Genomic DNA, 15,798 nt, shown 5'->3' with positions numbered 1-15,798 from the left:
CTTCATCAGTCTTTGAAAACATTTAGAACATTTACTTGATGGTACAGGCTGAACTCTCAGTATGTCACAAAAAAGTTCAAGCTCCTTTCCTTGTGAACAACTCTTCTGCAGCTATGTTGTTTCTAAGCATTTGTTTTAGTATAATACTTAATGAAAAGCTAGAAACCTTAACAGCTGCCCTAATGGCTGAGTAACTGATTTTCTTTTCATCTATATCTGCTGCATCTGATGCACGAACTCAAGATGTGAACGATCCAAATCATTTATCGCAAGTTCTCACATCACTTACATACCTTCACAGGTTCTATTTTCCCAGCTTTCCCATTCGCCCCCACATGTCAACAGAACATTCCACAAACACTCTTCAACCATTCATGTGGGCGCTTATCCAATCAGAGCTGCGAGCTGTTCTTTCTTCTTCTAGAGGTGTCCTTGGTTCTCATGCTCTTTTATCTTGCTCCACAGCTGCTGCCCTGTACAGTCCTTCTCGTTTTCCCACAAATATACCAAGCTGAAAGCCACTTTAAGGACAGGCCTTCATTGGTCGGTCCCAATTTCACTTCTCTGAACAAATTCACCTTTCTGCTTCAAGTTTGAGTCAAATAAATGTCAGCTGTAATCCTGATACCCTACTTGACAGATTGGGAACCCTGCTTTCAGTGTCCTTGAAAAGCAAGAGCACCAAGGCAAATCAGGCCAACAAGTAGCATCACAAGAGGAAAAAGAACAGAGGAGAGTTAAGAGAAGACAGACTAATTTCAATCTCCTTCTACTTATGCTAACCATTTCTATCACATGAAGTTTTGAGAGGAAAAAAAGACTTGGAAGTGAACTGATACACTACATGCGGAGTTAGCTATGTGGCTATCAGAATTCATTACTTCCCAGTGTGTTAAAGCCTCTTCATTGCTTCCTGGGTTTAAAAATGTCTTCAAACCTGTCCTGTTGGACTACAATCATGTGAAACAAAAAGGGTACATGCACAAACAAAATCAACTTCTTTTTAACATTTAAGAGATACAAATCCTAGCAGTAGCTCAAAACCTACCTTTCATTGAGGTGAAGTCCACAAGGAAAAAAAAATAAGCTACCTTACTTCAAGAGTATTTCCTTTTCCACAGACCCCACCAAGGGTGATGCCAATAGGACCTGACACTCAGAGTCTACCAAGCACTGAACTGGAAGATGAGCATAATGTAAGAAACCTTCCAGAACAGCTTAATGAATAACCACAACGCTCTATCTCAACCTTCTTCAAAAGAAATAGTTTTGTGCTGGAAGTGTCTTGTGCTTGTACCAAGCACACTGAGCAACAAAGAACTTCATGTGAATTAACTGAAAAAGACTGCACTGTGTGAACCAAAATGTCAATTTTAAAGCAGGAGTACTGTCTCTAGCAACAGCTAGAAGAGGATACCTAGTAAAATGTATGTTAAGAACAGGGCAAGAATACGCAATGTCTTTACAGATATCACCCAAGTTTTCAACAGTATTTCACTTGGGGATGATACTTAGACACCAAAATACTCTGTACTGTCAAAATCCCTCAGCCTATGACCTAAACATCACAGCCACTGTAGATATCACTGCAAGGAATCATCCATTTAGATCAGTCTGAGTGGATTCCTCTATCCTTACATCACTCCAACCAAGAAAATAAATTTTTGCAGCCACTTCCTCTTGGCTTCCTCTCTCACCATTTGAAATTTTATCTTTTAAGCTTTGCTATTTGTAGTAGCAAAAGCAATACAGGAACTGTAGGGTCAGTGAGTGATCACTTTAAGGACATCAGTAATACAACTGACTAGCCTCATCTTAAATAATGAGGATGGAAGTTCAGTACTCAGTGATCACAGTGAAGACAAGGGCATGCTGCCTAATCAAGACCTGCTTAGACACTGTATCATACCAAACCGTAGTGAATACACAGCAGCACAAACAGCAAGATTCACATCAGACACCTCAGTCTTTCCCAGAAACGAACAGCATTATGTAAGAAACATGGTATGTTTGTTTAAGCGTGGAAAAATAAGAATTTACTGCAGTATAGGAATCTACAGTCATCATGAGCATTAACTGCATGCAAGACTAAGGCAAAGAACAGGAGGCAATCACTCAGTATTTTCAGTAGGCTTCAATCACACAAAACACATTTTGGGAACTTGCTTTATGCTGGGGAAAAAGCAAATCATTAAAGAGAGGCAGCTGCCATTGTTTATTATATGAAAAGTATTTAACTGCCCACACATTTTACAAGCAAAACCCTTTATATTCTGTAGTCATACTTTAATCCATGCTTTCCATTAGATTTGGAAGAGATCCAGGAGCTCTGCTAGACCCGGACACTTCTACACCTTAACAGCTACACATTTACCTGGAGACTGTTTTCAAACCACATATGAACTGCATTAAGACTGCATGGCTCCTCTGAGAAGTTAAAAGCAGAGACTGCTCCAGTAATCTGAAGTATAATCCCATAAAACAAAGTATTTCTGCACAATATTTAGAAAGCTGGTAGCAGACACCTGAAAGCAAGCAGTTAGTGCCTGCAAGAGCAGCATCTGCTCCATTAAACGATCCCTGTATTATGAAGCTGCTTCTTTCTTCCACCTTCCTTCCCTCTGTTTGCTATAAGTTAACATTAGAAGACCTTACTTCCCACAAATACAAAATAAGTTTCAGACATTACTGTACAGTACTCTTTGATGCAAGTAACCAGACTTCAATTACCTGTAAATATTGTTTGTAAAGAAGTACCACAAAATAAGTAAAGCGGTTTATTGTCCTCCATAGATTGTCTCATGCCCAGCAGAAAAATGAGGAAGAGACTCCTTTTCTTGATGCCTGAATTTTAGGAAAATGGAGAAAACCAACTGGGGAAGTCTAAAACCCACAGATAAGTTAAGAGTTAGGAAACACTTCTTTACAGAAAAGGTAGTTAAACACCGGAATAGGCTCCCCAGGGAGGTGGTTGAGTTGCCATCCCTGGATGTGTTTAAGAGCCATTTGGATGTGGTGCTCAGGGATATGATTAGCAGAGGGTTGTTAGAGTTAGGGTACTATGGTTAGGCTGTGGTTGGACTTGATGATCTTCAAGGTCTTTTCCAACCTGGGTAATTCTATGATTCTTTGAGTGGCAGGACACTATCAACTTGCTGCCCACAATCCATTGGTTTCAAGGCTCCTCATAGTTCAAGACTGGCACAAAGCTATACAAGAGGAGATAAGGATTGAATATGAGGAAAAACGTTTTAATGATGAGGGTGGTCAAACACTCGTACAGACTCAAAACTCAACAGGTATTTAGATAACACCCTCAGTAATAAGCTGCAGTTTTTAGTTAGCCCTGAAGAGCTCTCAAGCAGTTGAACTATATCTTTGTTGGTCCCTTCCAACTGAACAACTCTAGAAGTCATACTAAGAAGCTTTTACAGCTCTGCAGTATTTTTAGTGTCTGACCTCCCCTGCCCCAGTACCATCAACTCCTCATTCTTAAAAAAAAAATAATTAAAAAGATAAAAATGCAAGACTGTTCAACAGGATAAAGGCTAAATGTTTCAGCTTGGATAAAGAAACATCTGAGGAAAGAAAACATACAAATCAAGAAAGATATGTGGAGGGCAAGTAGAAATGAGTGTTCCCATTTCTCACAATAGTCTGAAAGGGTTTGCCATAAATGTCAATCAGGCAATTTTGGTTTTTTAGCTGTAACAATTAAACTGTAACATTACATTGCCAGTGAACACCTTTGAAGCCTAGAGTTTAGCGGTACTAAGTAGTTATTAGATCCATCTTTCCAAAATTGCCTATCAATGGCTGTGCAAAATCATCTGGATTCAGTCCCTGCTATTATAAGTTCTTAAAATGTTGATCACTGTGAGAAACGAGTGCACACTCAAGCTACAGTCCCTGAGCATCTGCTACACATCACTGGAGAAAAGCGAGCCGCATGAACATTCATTAAGAGCCCAGCACAGACTTTTAGATGAAGAAGTGCATCATCTTTTCTCCCCTACCTGTCCTATAGGACAGTCATTAACCTTACTTTGCAAAAAGTGTTTGGAGAAACGTTGCAAAGTTCTCCATTTGTCAGCTATGCTGTGAGTAAATGTGACACTGAGGAACAAAATCACTATCCTATGGCTATGGATATAGCATGTAGGGACATGGTTTAGTAGTGGACTTGACAGTGTTAGGCTGATAGTTGGATTTCGTGATCTTAAGAGTCTTTTCCAACCTCAATGATTCTACGAGTCTAATATTAAATCAATACCAGAAGCACAAGAAACCACATATCACTGTCATTTGCTCTCTTCCAGTTTAGATTCCAGAGAAGCCTGTACATACTTCAAGTTTTAACCAGTTTATGACATTTCCCATTACCACACAAGCTTCCAAGTGGCAGAGCTCCCAGGCAACAGTCTGATTTCAGCTTGTAAAGCTGAGTTTAATAGTACTTTCAGCGCAAACACATACATACTCTTTCAAGGCTAGTGATAGTCAAAAGCAAATTCTATAGTCCTACCACAGTCATCATCTAGCCTCTGCTGGTCTTTCAACCGCTTCAGAACCTTGAGTTTTTGCTCCAAAGAATTGCTATTCATGAATGTGCCACAGCTCCGCACTCTATTCAATTATCACTTTATCCCTTTTTTTGACCTGTAAAAGCGGCCAAGAGAACAGTATTCTATGCTAGGGAATGATAAAGAACAGATGCAGACTAAGGTGGCACAGAAAGAGTAAAGGTGAGAAAATAAATTGCACAAATTATCCCACTGCATCACTTGGAAGGTGCCTAGAGATAGACAAAGATATGGTTAGATAATTAATTCCTATGGTGTCTACTGCTTTTCACGCAGATACTTAAGTTCAGCAATAAATTCCACATTACACTGGGATTTCCAGAGACTATTCTTCAATTAAAGGCTTTTTAAAAAGCATACCTCACTTGTTTTAAAAAGGAACACTAAGAATGTGATTTTAACAGGCCAATTTCCTCCTTTATATCAATTCCAACAGTCTACATTTCAGGTGTAAACAGTATTACTGTACAACATATTCCACAAAGCTATTCAAGTATTCATTCCTAGTATTTGTGCCCTAAGCAATCATTGTTCATTATCTTTGTGCACACTCTGTTCCTTCACAGGGTCTTTTGAGATAAAGGCTAAAGACCTTAATATAAAAATAATATATAAAGCCATCCATTAAGAAGAAACAGGATCATGCCAACTAGTTGACCCACTAAATATAAAATGTAAACAAACAGATTCTGAGGATGGTGAGACACTAGCTGTCCAAGAGACACTGTGAAACCCCATCCTTGGTGGCATTCAAGGCCAGGATGAACAGGGCCCTGGGAAGCCTAATCCAAAGCAGGGGGTCAGAACTGTATGGGTCTTAAGCTCCTTTTCAACCTAAGCCATTTTATGAAAAAAGGAAGTAACACTAAATACTTTGAGGGGAAAAAACACCATAAAAGTTAACTACATCTTGCTGAAAAGTCCCTTATATGGTCTAGGTATATTTAAAATGATTGAAGTGTTCAATTTTATTTGAAATTGCTTTTGCTCCAGGCTACAGCACTCACTGAAGATATATAACCACTGTAAGCAGCGGTGTCCTGCAACTTGTATTTGAAAGCTGCAAAGGACAAACATTACTCCATATTGTACAGAATAAAAGGTTAACCATCTTTCTAAGCACTAAGACAACATACAGAGCAGCCTGAAAAGCAAAGACATTTACCAGAGTGCAGGGAGACTTCCACATTCAGGTTTTGAAGACCCTAATTTAGCAGGAGACTTGACGAACCTGCTCTATATTCATTTTCCAGATGCAAGTTCAGGAAAGGTTGAACTGCACAACATGAAAAAGTTAGTCCTAAATGACTGCCACTATACCTACATGATGGTTAAAAAAAAAGGCCAAACAACAAAACGAACCTGCTCTATATTCATTTTCCAGATGCAAGTTCAGGAAAGGTTGAACTGCACAACATGAAAAAGTTAGTCCTAAATGACTGCCACTATACCTACATGATGGTTAAAAAAAAAGGCCAAACAACAAAACAAAGACTACCTTCCATCTCATCATGTTAACAGTTGTAAGTGCATAAAATACATGTCTGGTGAAGTTACAGTAAGGGACAGAGACTTACCAATACACACATCTATCTTCCCCTTGATAGCAGCCTCGTGCAAAGGAGTGTAGTTCCAATTGTCTCTAGCATTAGGGTCTGCACCTTGGCACAGTAACAGGCTAACCACTTCCGCATGACCAAAGGAGCAGGCGTTGTGAAGGGGTATCAGCCCTCCATCATCACGAGCATGAACATTGGCTCCTGTCTGTAGCAAGTGCTCTACAACATCTTTCCTTCCAAACCCTGTAAGAGAACATACTGCTGTTAAAACGCTTTGAAAAAAGACAATTGACAATATTTAAAACAAGCTGTTCACTCTTACCCCAGGGCACAAATACCAATTACATTATTAACTCCATGCACGGGCCAGAGACTAAATACAGAAGACAACATTATTCCTTTTCCAGAAGAGAAATTTATATATAACACTTAAAGGATGCAAGGAAGAAGCTGTCAGCTCTCCGAGATGAACATACAACTCAGCTGCAGTGTCATGCTGCTAAAGTGGTGACAAATGATTTCCAGCAGCCAGCACCCTCTGTGACAGGCAGTACTTCACGTATGAGGACTTCTCAGATGTTTTCCTTACCTCAGAGAAGTAACTCCTGGCAGCAGTTCCATTTCTATGTGTTCAGCCCCTTTTTAGCCACAGCACGACACCAGATACAACTGCACAGACTACCAATGCAGAATTAACATGCTTTACCCCTGCCCCAGTCCATATGGCAAGATGTCTGGACCAGACACAGCTGCTTGCATCCTCACTGGCTTAATCACTTATGGTTAATACTATGACATGACACTGGGCCTTCAGCCAAGCTGCAGACTGGCTACTCTGCAGGGATTTGTACCGTCTCCACACTGCAGCCCTTCAATACACTTCCTTGGAGAAGTTTCCTAGGAGTTAGCCAGGACTATGGTTAAGACAAAGGGCCAGATCTAAAAGACAATTAAGAAACACCACATGCAAGTTTTCACTGCGGCTTAAATAGGTAAAGTGGCAAATAAAGAGTGCCTGGTCCCGCAGCAAAACTAGCAGACCTGAGAGCATAAATACCAAGAAACAAGCCCTCAAGCTTGCCGTATTTATATTGTTTATCTTCATAGCAGATAAAAATTGGGCAAGATAGGAATTAGAAAGGGATGCCTACTACTAAACAGCCAAATCAACTTTTAGCCTTCACAAATCTGACACAGAAGTTACAATTAAAACAAAAAAAGACAGATGCTTGTCATATCATTTTTTGACAGATTAGATCATCTTTGACACAATTCAGTTTAAACTGAAGAAACCAATGCGATTTCACTGAAGATAGCTTTAAAAATCTTCTGTGTGTTACCAGTGAAAGTTCCAGGTACAAAGGAAAAGAGCTCACAAAGAAGTACCTTAAATTAGAAGCCTTCAAAGAAATCCAACAAATGTTTGTGCAGAAAACATTCAATAATAAAGGCTGACTGTAGAAGAGAATCTCTTCCGGAGGCCCATGCATACAAGCCTGCTCTGATGAAATTCACCTACCAGCTTCTAAAGTACTAAGGACTCATCTCCTGTCCATCATCAGAACTCATTTTCAAAATGCTTGGTAAGAAAGAAATAACTAAATATATGTATTTCCCACTAGAAGTAGAACAGTGCCTTCCCTGGTGAGCACAACACATCAAATAGGCAGCCTGAACTGCTAAGTGCAAGTGTACTGTTTCACCTGCTGCCCAATTTATGTCACTCGATCACAGCACAGCATCAACTCCTCCAAATGCTAGTTCTATCCTTTGCAAAGCTGCTGTTATGTACAGAGTTTAATTCATCACGAGGAAGATTTCCACTTTCACCTGGCATTTTCCTCCTCCTTTCACCCACTTGCTCTTAAGAATGCAGATTCCAAAAGGATTTCAAGTGTAAGAAAGAATATGACAACAGGTAACGCATACCTGCGGGTCTCACTGTGACATTAGGCAAAGCAGCTCTCATTAAATGACTCCACTTTTTAGAGCACTAAACATGGCTCATATTAGAACACAAGCCCTTGAAGTAGAAAAGCACACATCTTAGAGACACGCTGCCTTTTGAGAATTATTTTAAACTATAATCAAAGGGTGGATAAAGAAGTTCCAGCTAAGCCACTACAACTTTGCTTCAGTACCACACATCCTGGGGCCAGATTTTTCTCCAAGGTACAGCTCTTCTGGAACCCAAGAGCACTTCTACCAGTTCACTGTGGAGAACAAATTTAAACAGATTTAACTAAGCAAGTTGAAGAGCCTTCGAGCTGTGGAAAAGGGTACCTGCTTCAGTACTGCTGGACATATGAGGCTTTGTATTTGTATTCTCCTGTAAATCCCTTCAATGAATTTCCACTAGTGATCTTTAGGCCTTACAACAAGTTACAAGTCAAACAGAAACTTCCTAGAAATCAATAAGCAAACATTTCACATAATACAAATACAACAAAAGCATAAAGGAAAGTTCCAGTCACCTAGTGATTGATGAACACTTCCTTTTACAAGCAAGAGTCCTAGTTCCGCAGGCCCTGAGCCTTTAAGGCTGCCAGATTTCTTAACAACACAATCTTTACTGATCAGCACCACCTGCATGAATCCAGCTGCTGATAGTCATTAGCCACACTTTAGATTGCACAAGACAGAATTAATCAGTGACTCAGCTTTACAAACACCTGTCTGAGTAAGGGCAGAGAAATCTCTTCTGTGGCACAGATATCCCTGACAACTGCAACAAAATCCGTAAGAGTAGTTTATGAATACGCATGTTTATTGCAGGGGAGTTGGACTAGATAACCTTTAAAGGTCCCTTCCAACCCTAAGGATTCTAGGAAGATATCCAAAATCACAGAAAAGCAAGGCTTTCCAGAGGAAATTAAGGTAGCCTCTTTTACCTTGTCCCACAGGTGGAGTGATCAACCCAGGTATCTCTGCATAGAGTGGTGGTGTGTAACAGATCACTGACTGCTTCTTGCCATTTTCTGTCTCTCTCTTGCAAGCAACACCCAGCAGCTAATTATATTACATCTGCCTTCTCCATTCCTTAGCTGTCTTCCACCAGTCAAAGCAGATTGTGCTCTTACAATTAACAGCTTGCTAGCTGACAAAAAAAATCCTTCAGCATTAATTGTTCACTCCGGAAATCTTCCAAAGAACAGTGACATCTGGTAGACTTCACAAAAAGACTGGACTTCCATCAGTTATTACTAGCAGTCAGCATGCTTATGGAAAACTCCTTTCCTCACACAAGCTATTCTTGCCATTACTACAGACCAAAACTGAAAGAAAACAAGGAATATCACTGATGTCACTCCTTATCAAGTGATCAAGGAATAATCTGGACAAGCTTATGACTGGCTGTATGTGGAAGCTAGCAAGGACTCAGCTTCTTTCCATCAGGTTCATCCACCCAGTCACTGCTGAGAGCACTGCTATTCCTGATGACAAACCACCAAGAACAAGACCTAAACAAATGCACGCATTTTCTTTTGTAAGGCTAATATCTTTCCATGTGGGAAGAAGCAAGTCCAATACCAAGAAGACTCATGACTATTCTTGCCAACCCTGAGATTTGCCATGAATTTTGTTATCTCAAAACCACTCCTAAAGCTAGCTGAATCTGCTATTTTACTGCTCCACAAGACAAGGCCTTTGTCAAACTGAGAAACAGACCACATGGAGAAATAGATGGTAATGGCTGAGTTTTACCTAACAAGCCATTAGATACTGAGAAAGGAAGTCCCAAACAGCCAGATGACGGTTTATGGGAATCCTTGCCTTCTGATTCTACAACTACATAACTGGAATGTCAGCTCCCACACAAGTGAAACTCATTTTTCTGGATGAGCGGCAGTATGTACAATATACTTCAGTTCTAAAGACAGCACATATCAGAATCACAGCACAAATAAAGTTTGCTAACTTGTAAATTGAACAACATGCTGCTCTCATCATCTCTCTTTCCCTTTCTCCCCCCTTTTCCACTCCCTCCTCCCTCCCCTGATGCACTGAACAAAGACAGTCTCAAACTCTGCAACTTTGCAGCTGAGTGTAAATAGGCACCCAGTTTAGACAATAACAGGTATTAACAGGGCAAGCATGTAACTCTCACCTAGACATCTGCTTTTAGCCAACAGTACAGATAGAGCCTTAAGCCAAACAAACCTTTGTTATGGCTTAGCGCAGTTGCTTCTTTTAACTTGTTTTTTTGGTAGTTTGCATTGGAAAATAAATGAATAAAAGAAACATACAAATCAATTTACACTTCCACTTCACCTCTTTTTTCTATTTTTAAGTCAATCATTTGCAAGTCTTTAGTATTTGTTTTTCATTCATTATCCAGCCCTCATCTCTAAGCTCACCTCCTGAAAGAGGCTCACAATTTCAAGGCAGGCTGTGCTCCAGCCAGAGGACGGGAAAAAAACACAACAAAAAAACCTTTTTTTCAAATCACCTTGATATAGCCTCAAAATTAAGTCCAAAGCAAGGCAGCCTTAATTGTCAAGCTAAACGTTTCAGCACTAAGTTCAAGAACTCATTCCCCAGCATTCAGATCAACTAACAAATCAAGACATTCCCAGATGAAGCTGTAGCATCACCCAGATTTTCTTTAACTTGGTTTGACCATGCACGTTTTATCCATACATAGAAAACAGATGGATAGCTCCAACTTCTCAAACCAGTTTTATGACTATTCCTAGTTGCTTTTTTGTCTGGTTTTGATATTTTTTAAAGTAAGTGACTACAGAAATTGGAGTTCTCACTTTTTCCTAAGTTTATTATGCATGTGCTAAGAACCCTAAATGTTCTCAGAACCACCCCTTCTACCTTCCTCCTGCCATGAGAAAGATGATAGGAGTGATTCAGAAAACAGAACCCTCCGAAAGTTTAAGGAAACCTTAACAAACAGCACTAAACTAGAACTAAAGTAGCAGAGGACGCTCTAACAGAAAAGACAACTTAGCTGCCTCTGATTGTTGCCAAAAAGGGTGTCTGAGAAACCAAGACTTCCCCCTAGTTAAGTTCCCAGGAAAAAATAATAATAAATAATAATAACAAAGAAGAACCCAGACGCTCTAAAAAGACACAAACAACAACACCAACAAACAGGAAAAATGAAGGTTTACCAGCTACTAAAATAATTCTTCTGCCACAACCCACAGAAACAGAAGTGAAACTCTATTTTTGTCTTAAGAGTTTAGCTTCAAGAGCTTTGGAAGAAGGATACAGCACTGTTTAACTCCTATCCCCCTATAAATGCCATGTAATTTCTATTTAGATATGTCCCCTAAAACAAGAACTATTATTCACAACGTAGCTTAATATACACAGCAGACTCTTGTGCTTATAAGGCCATGGGAAATCCAATCAACACTGCATCACGAGCAAATATGTACTGCCCGAGACAAGCTGCATTTAACAACATGCATGCAGACTTTTCCAAAACAAGAGACCTCAAAATATCAATACTAAGAAACCTCCCTAACGCTTCCTACATGCCAAATCCTTTTGAATCAGATATACTCATTTATTTGATGGGAAATATGTACCACAGCCACAGACGATCACCAAATCCAGAGACAGAGACAACAGATGTCCGCCAGATATAAGAACTTGACTCACTGTTTTCCTCATGTTGTAAGGAAGTATCTTTCATTACTGTTACAGTAACACCCCACGGATACCATCACCTTTCAAAGCCTGTCTAAAGTTTTGCCTGCTTTCTTTCTAATCAAAGTAGAAACTACCACTGCAACTTTAGCACCACACTCTACACTAGCCCTGAAGTTACAACCTGAGATCCTGAAGTTTAAAGGGACATACCGAGGTTTTATTATAAGTCTGAATCCAAAATTAGCAGTGCAGACTCAAGATTCGTCTTGAAAACATCAAGCACCTCACATGCACAAGTGTGGTTGTGTCAGCATTACATCCCAGCGTCCACAAAAGTCTGTCTTTACACTTGAGTTCACCCTTTACAATTCAACTCGTATGAAGTCATGCTTCCCTCAAGGACTACAGAACGAAAAGGAAAGAGCTCAGGGCCAAAGGATTCCTTAGTAGGCATCAGGAAACACCACTAGGACTTCAGAAAGCACAATAAACCTACATAAGCTCAGAGCAGTATCTGAATGACAGCTGAACATCATCTCAAAGTTCTGAGCAACACTGCCAAGAAAACATTCATTTTTGTTAAAAGTTTTAAAGTGCTGCTTTAAAGCCATACACTACCACATAAATACTGACCACTCAGCAGTCCTGTTAATTACTTTATTTGTGCATAATAGAGCACCACTTAAAGCGCAGACAAGGTATTAACACTAAGGCACACATCAGAAAGCTCCGTCCAACCACAGATCTAGTATCTCCCATTTTATTTCTATCATGGAATTAATTCACCTCGCGCCCCACTCCCATGAAGGCTAGTCCCTGTAACATTTGTTCTCATTATAAACTACACTTACTTATGACAGTTGTGCTTGCTAAGTGGCAATCATAGAATCATTATAGAACAGCTTGGGTTGGAAGGGATCTTAAAGCCCACCCAGTCCCAACCCCTGTCGTAAGCTGGTTCTACCCCACCAGATGGAGGCTGCCCAGGGGCTCCATGCAGCCTGGCCGTCAGCACCTCCAGGGACTGGAGGTTACTTCTTGTTAAGGTCACCTGTTGAATCTCACTGTCAGTTTGTTTCGCAATATAAATTTTGATGTGCTATCTCTTCCCTGCATTGATGCACAGCATTTAAGGCTTTTGATACGGTCCCCCATGACATCCTTATAACAAAGCTGAGGAAGTATGGGATAGATGAGTGGACGGTGAAGTGGATCGAGAATTGGCTGACTGGCAGAGTGCAGAGGGTTGTCGTTGGCGGTGCGGTGTCTGGCTGGAGGCCTGTGACTAGTGGTGTCCCCCAGGGGTCTGTGCTGGGTCCAGTCTTGTTCAACATCTTCATCAACGACCTTGATGAGGGGATAGTGGCCACCCTCAGCAAGTTTGCTGATGACACGAAGCTGGGAGGATTGGCTGACACGCCTGAAGGCTGTGCAGCCATTCAGAGAGACCTGGACAGACTGGAGAGCTGGGCAGTAAGAAACCGAATGAGGTTTAACATAAGCAAGTGTAGAGTCTTGCATCTCGGTAGAAATAATTGCATACACCAGTACAGGTTGGGGGAAGACCTGCTGGAGAGGAGCTCTGCTGAGAGGGACCTGGGCGTCCTGGTGGACGACAGGTTGGCCATGAGCCAGCAGTGTGCCCTTGTAGCCAAAAAGGCCAATGGCATTCTGGGGTGCATTAAAAAGAGCGTAGCCAGCAGGTCAAGGGAGGTGATCCTCCCCCTCTACTCTGCCCTGGTGAGGCCTCATCTGGAATACTGTGTCCAGTTCTGGGCTCCCCAGTACAAAAAAGACAGGGATCTCTTGGAAAGAGTCCAGCGGAGGGCCACAAAGATGGTGAAGGGCCTGGACCATCTCCCCTACGAGGAGAGACTTAGGGAACTGGGTCTGTTTAGCCTTGAGAAAAGAAGGCTGAGAGGGGACTTGATCCAGGTTTATAAATACCTGAGGTGTGGGAGCTATAGTGGCGAGGCTGGTCTCTTTTCAGTAGTGCGTGGGGACAGGACTAGGGGCAATGGGCTGAAACTCCAGCATAGGAAGTTCCGCACGAATGTGCGCAAGAACTTCTTTACAGTGAGGGTGACGGAGCACTGGAACAGGCTGCCCAGGGAGGTGGTGGAGTCTCCTTCTCTGGAGATATTCAAGACTCGCCTGGACGCCTACCTGTGCGACGTGGTGTAGGGAGCCTGCTTTGGCAGGGGGGTTGGACTCGATGATCTCTAGAGGTCCCTTCCAACCCCTATAATTCTGTGATTCTGTGATTCTGTGATCTCCTCAGCACGTGGGACTTTCTAACCATGTTCAATTGTTCCACTTCATCACTGGGCACCTGGTCTGAGTGAGAGTGGAAAGACCAACTAGAAAAGAAAAGTTGCAAGGCTTGTTACAAGTGTCTTTAGCTTTCAAGAGCTATCAGAAAAGAAGCGAAATCCCTCACTCCAACAAAACTCCATCCCGAATTCCCTTCTCACTTCCAAAGCAAACAAGGTAAAGTTTGAAGGCCACGTGAGGAACGCAGAGAAATCTGTCAGTACCTTTTTGTCACTTACAAAAGCTATGCGCTGCCTTGGCATGAGAAATACGGAGCTCAGGTAGCTCACATCCCCCAGCACCTTCCGAGCCCCGGCCATCAAGTTCCATAAGGAGCTGCCCCCGCCCCTCTCCCGGCACTCACCAGCAGCGAAGTGGAGCGGCGTGGACTTGCGGCCAGCCATATCCTTGGCGTTGACGTTGCCAGCGTCCACCAGGCGCTTGACGCGCGTCACGTCTCCATTACGGCAAGCTTCCAGCAGCTCGCGGAAGGCCCCGCTCGGGCCCGCCGCCTCGGGGCTCTCCGCTGCCGGGCTCGACGCTACCGACGATGACGTGGACGAGGAGGAGGAGGAGGAGGAAGAGGCAGAGCTGCCGGAGCTGCTGACCGAGCCCGGCGGCGGGCCCGACGCGGCGCCCTCCGAGCACTCCGGGGCCGGAGGCCGCTCGGCGTCGGGGGGAGCCTCGCCCTCGGGCCCGGCCAGGCTGTGGCGCTGCGCGGCCGGGCCGAGCTCGGCCGGCGCAAGGCTGGGGCTGCGCGGCGGAGAGGCGGCGGCGGGCGGCGAGGCCGGCCCGGGGGGCGGCGGGAGCCCGTGATGATGGTGGTGGTGCTGGGAGCGGCGCAGAGGCGCCGCCATCTTCACCCTCCTCCCTCCCCCGCCTCCCTCTCCGCTCCCGTCACTGCGGCAACGGCAGCAGCTTCCGCCCGCCTCTGGCCAATAGTGGGGCGCGGCGGCCGGACGTCTCGCGGCGGGGGGGCGGGGAAGGCGGAGGGGGCGTGTCCGCATCGCGTCCCGCCCTCCGCCGGGCAGCGGCTCGCTCCTGCCCCCTGGCGGGATCTTGTGCGGCCCCGCCCGCTGGGAGGCCCCGCCCCGCCCCTTTGGAAGCACCGCCCGCCCGAGAGCAGGATGGCTCCGCGAGCGGCAGCGGAGCCGCAGGTACGGCCGTGGAGGGTGGGCCCGACGGAGGCGTAGCGGCGAAGCGGTGGCTGACTGATGCCTGTCGCGCTCCCCCAGCGCCAGAAATGGTCTCTGTGCATCGCTTCTCGCGGTGCTGGGGTTGGTGCCAGGTCTGCCTCCTGTCCCTGAGGGAGAAGCGCTCAGTAGCAGGGAACGGGGCCTCATTGCTCCCGAGCTCCCGTTTTCTCAGCCCGAGGCCTGCTCATCGCTCCGCCAGCAGGAGGAGCACCTTCTTCCCATAGCCTTTATTTATCAGCAAAGCCCGGAGTTGGGCTTAATAAGATGCTTCAAAGCACTGCTTGCCACTTTACAGCCACGTGCCCCTCAGTCCCGGCTGGTGACAGCTAGGAGAGGGTCTTGGAATGCTTTCTGACTGTTTTTAAGCTTTAAGGAATAGGAAACAACACCCAAACCTGTACCTAGCGTGTTGGTGCTTATGTTTAATGGACCTCCGGCATGTTTCTAGTAGCAGGCAAAAAGAGATAGGTGCTTCTCACCCTGGTGTTTCCTATCTGGCTGAGCCATCAGCTGCTTGAAGCATTCCTGGCAGAGGGC

General features: G+C 43.7%; 1 protein-coding gene across 1 annotated transcript in view; it reads right to left on the bottom strand.

Annotated features, from left to right (window-relative positions):
- The window catches only part of TNKS (tankyrase), a 107,223-nt gene extending 92,273 nt beyond the window's left edge, over window positions 1-14,950 (bottom strand). The window contains exons 1-2 of the mRNA XM_072334226.1: window positions 14,430-14,950; window positions 6,161-6,385 (exon numbers count right to left, since the gene is read on the bottom strand). Of these exons, the coding sequence (XP_072190327.1) occupies window positions 6,161-6,385; window positions 14,430-14,922 (718 nt within the window). The 5' untranslated portion in view covers window positions 14,923-14,950. The remainder of the gene's footprint in view (window positions 1-6,160; window positions 6,386-14,429) is intronic.
- Window positions 14,951-15,798: the final 848 nt, after the last annotated feature.

The sequence above is a fragment of the Excalfactoria chinensis genome, chromosome 4 (genome assembly GCF_039878825.1).
Source record: "Excalfactoria chinensis isolate bCotChi1 chromosome 4, bCotChi1.hap2, whole genome shotgun sequence".
NCBI lineage: Eukaryota > Metazoa > Chordata > Aves > Galliformes > Phasianidae > Excalfactoria > Excalfactoria chinensis.
The sequence above is the reverse complement of the archived record's forward strand: the minus strand, read 5'-3'. Positions and strand labels throughout refer to the sequence as shown.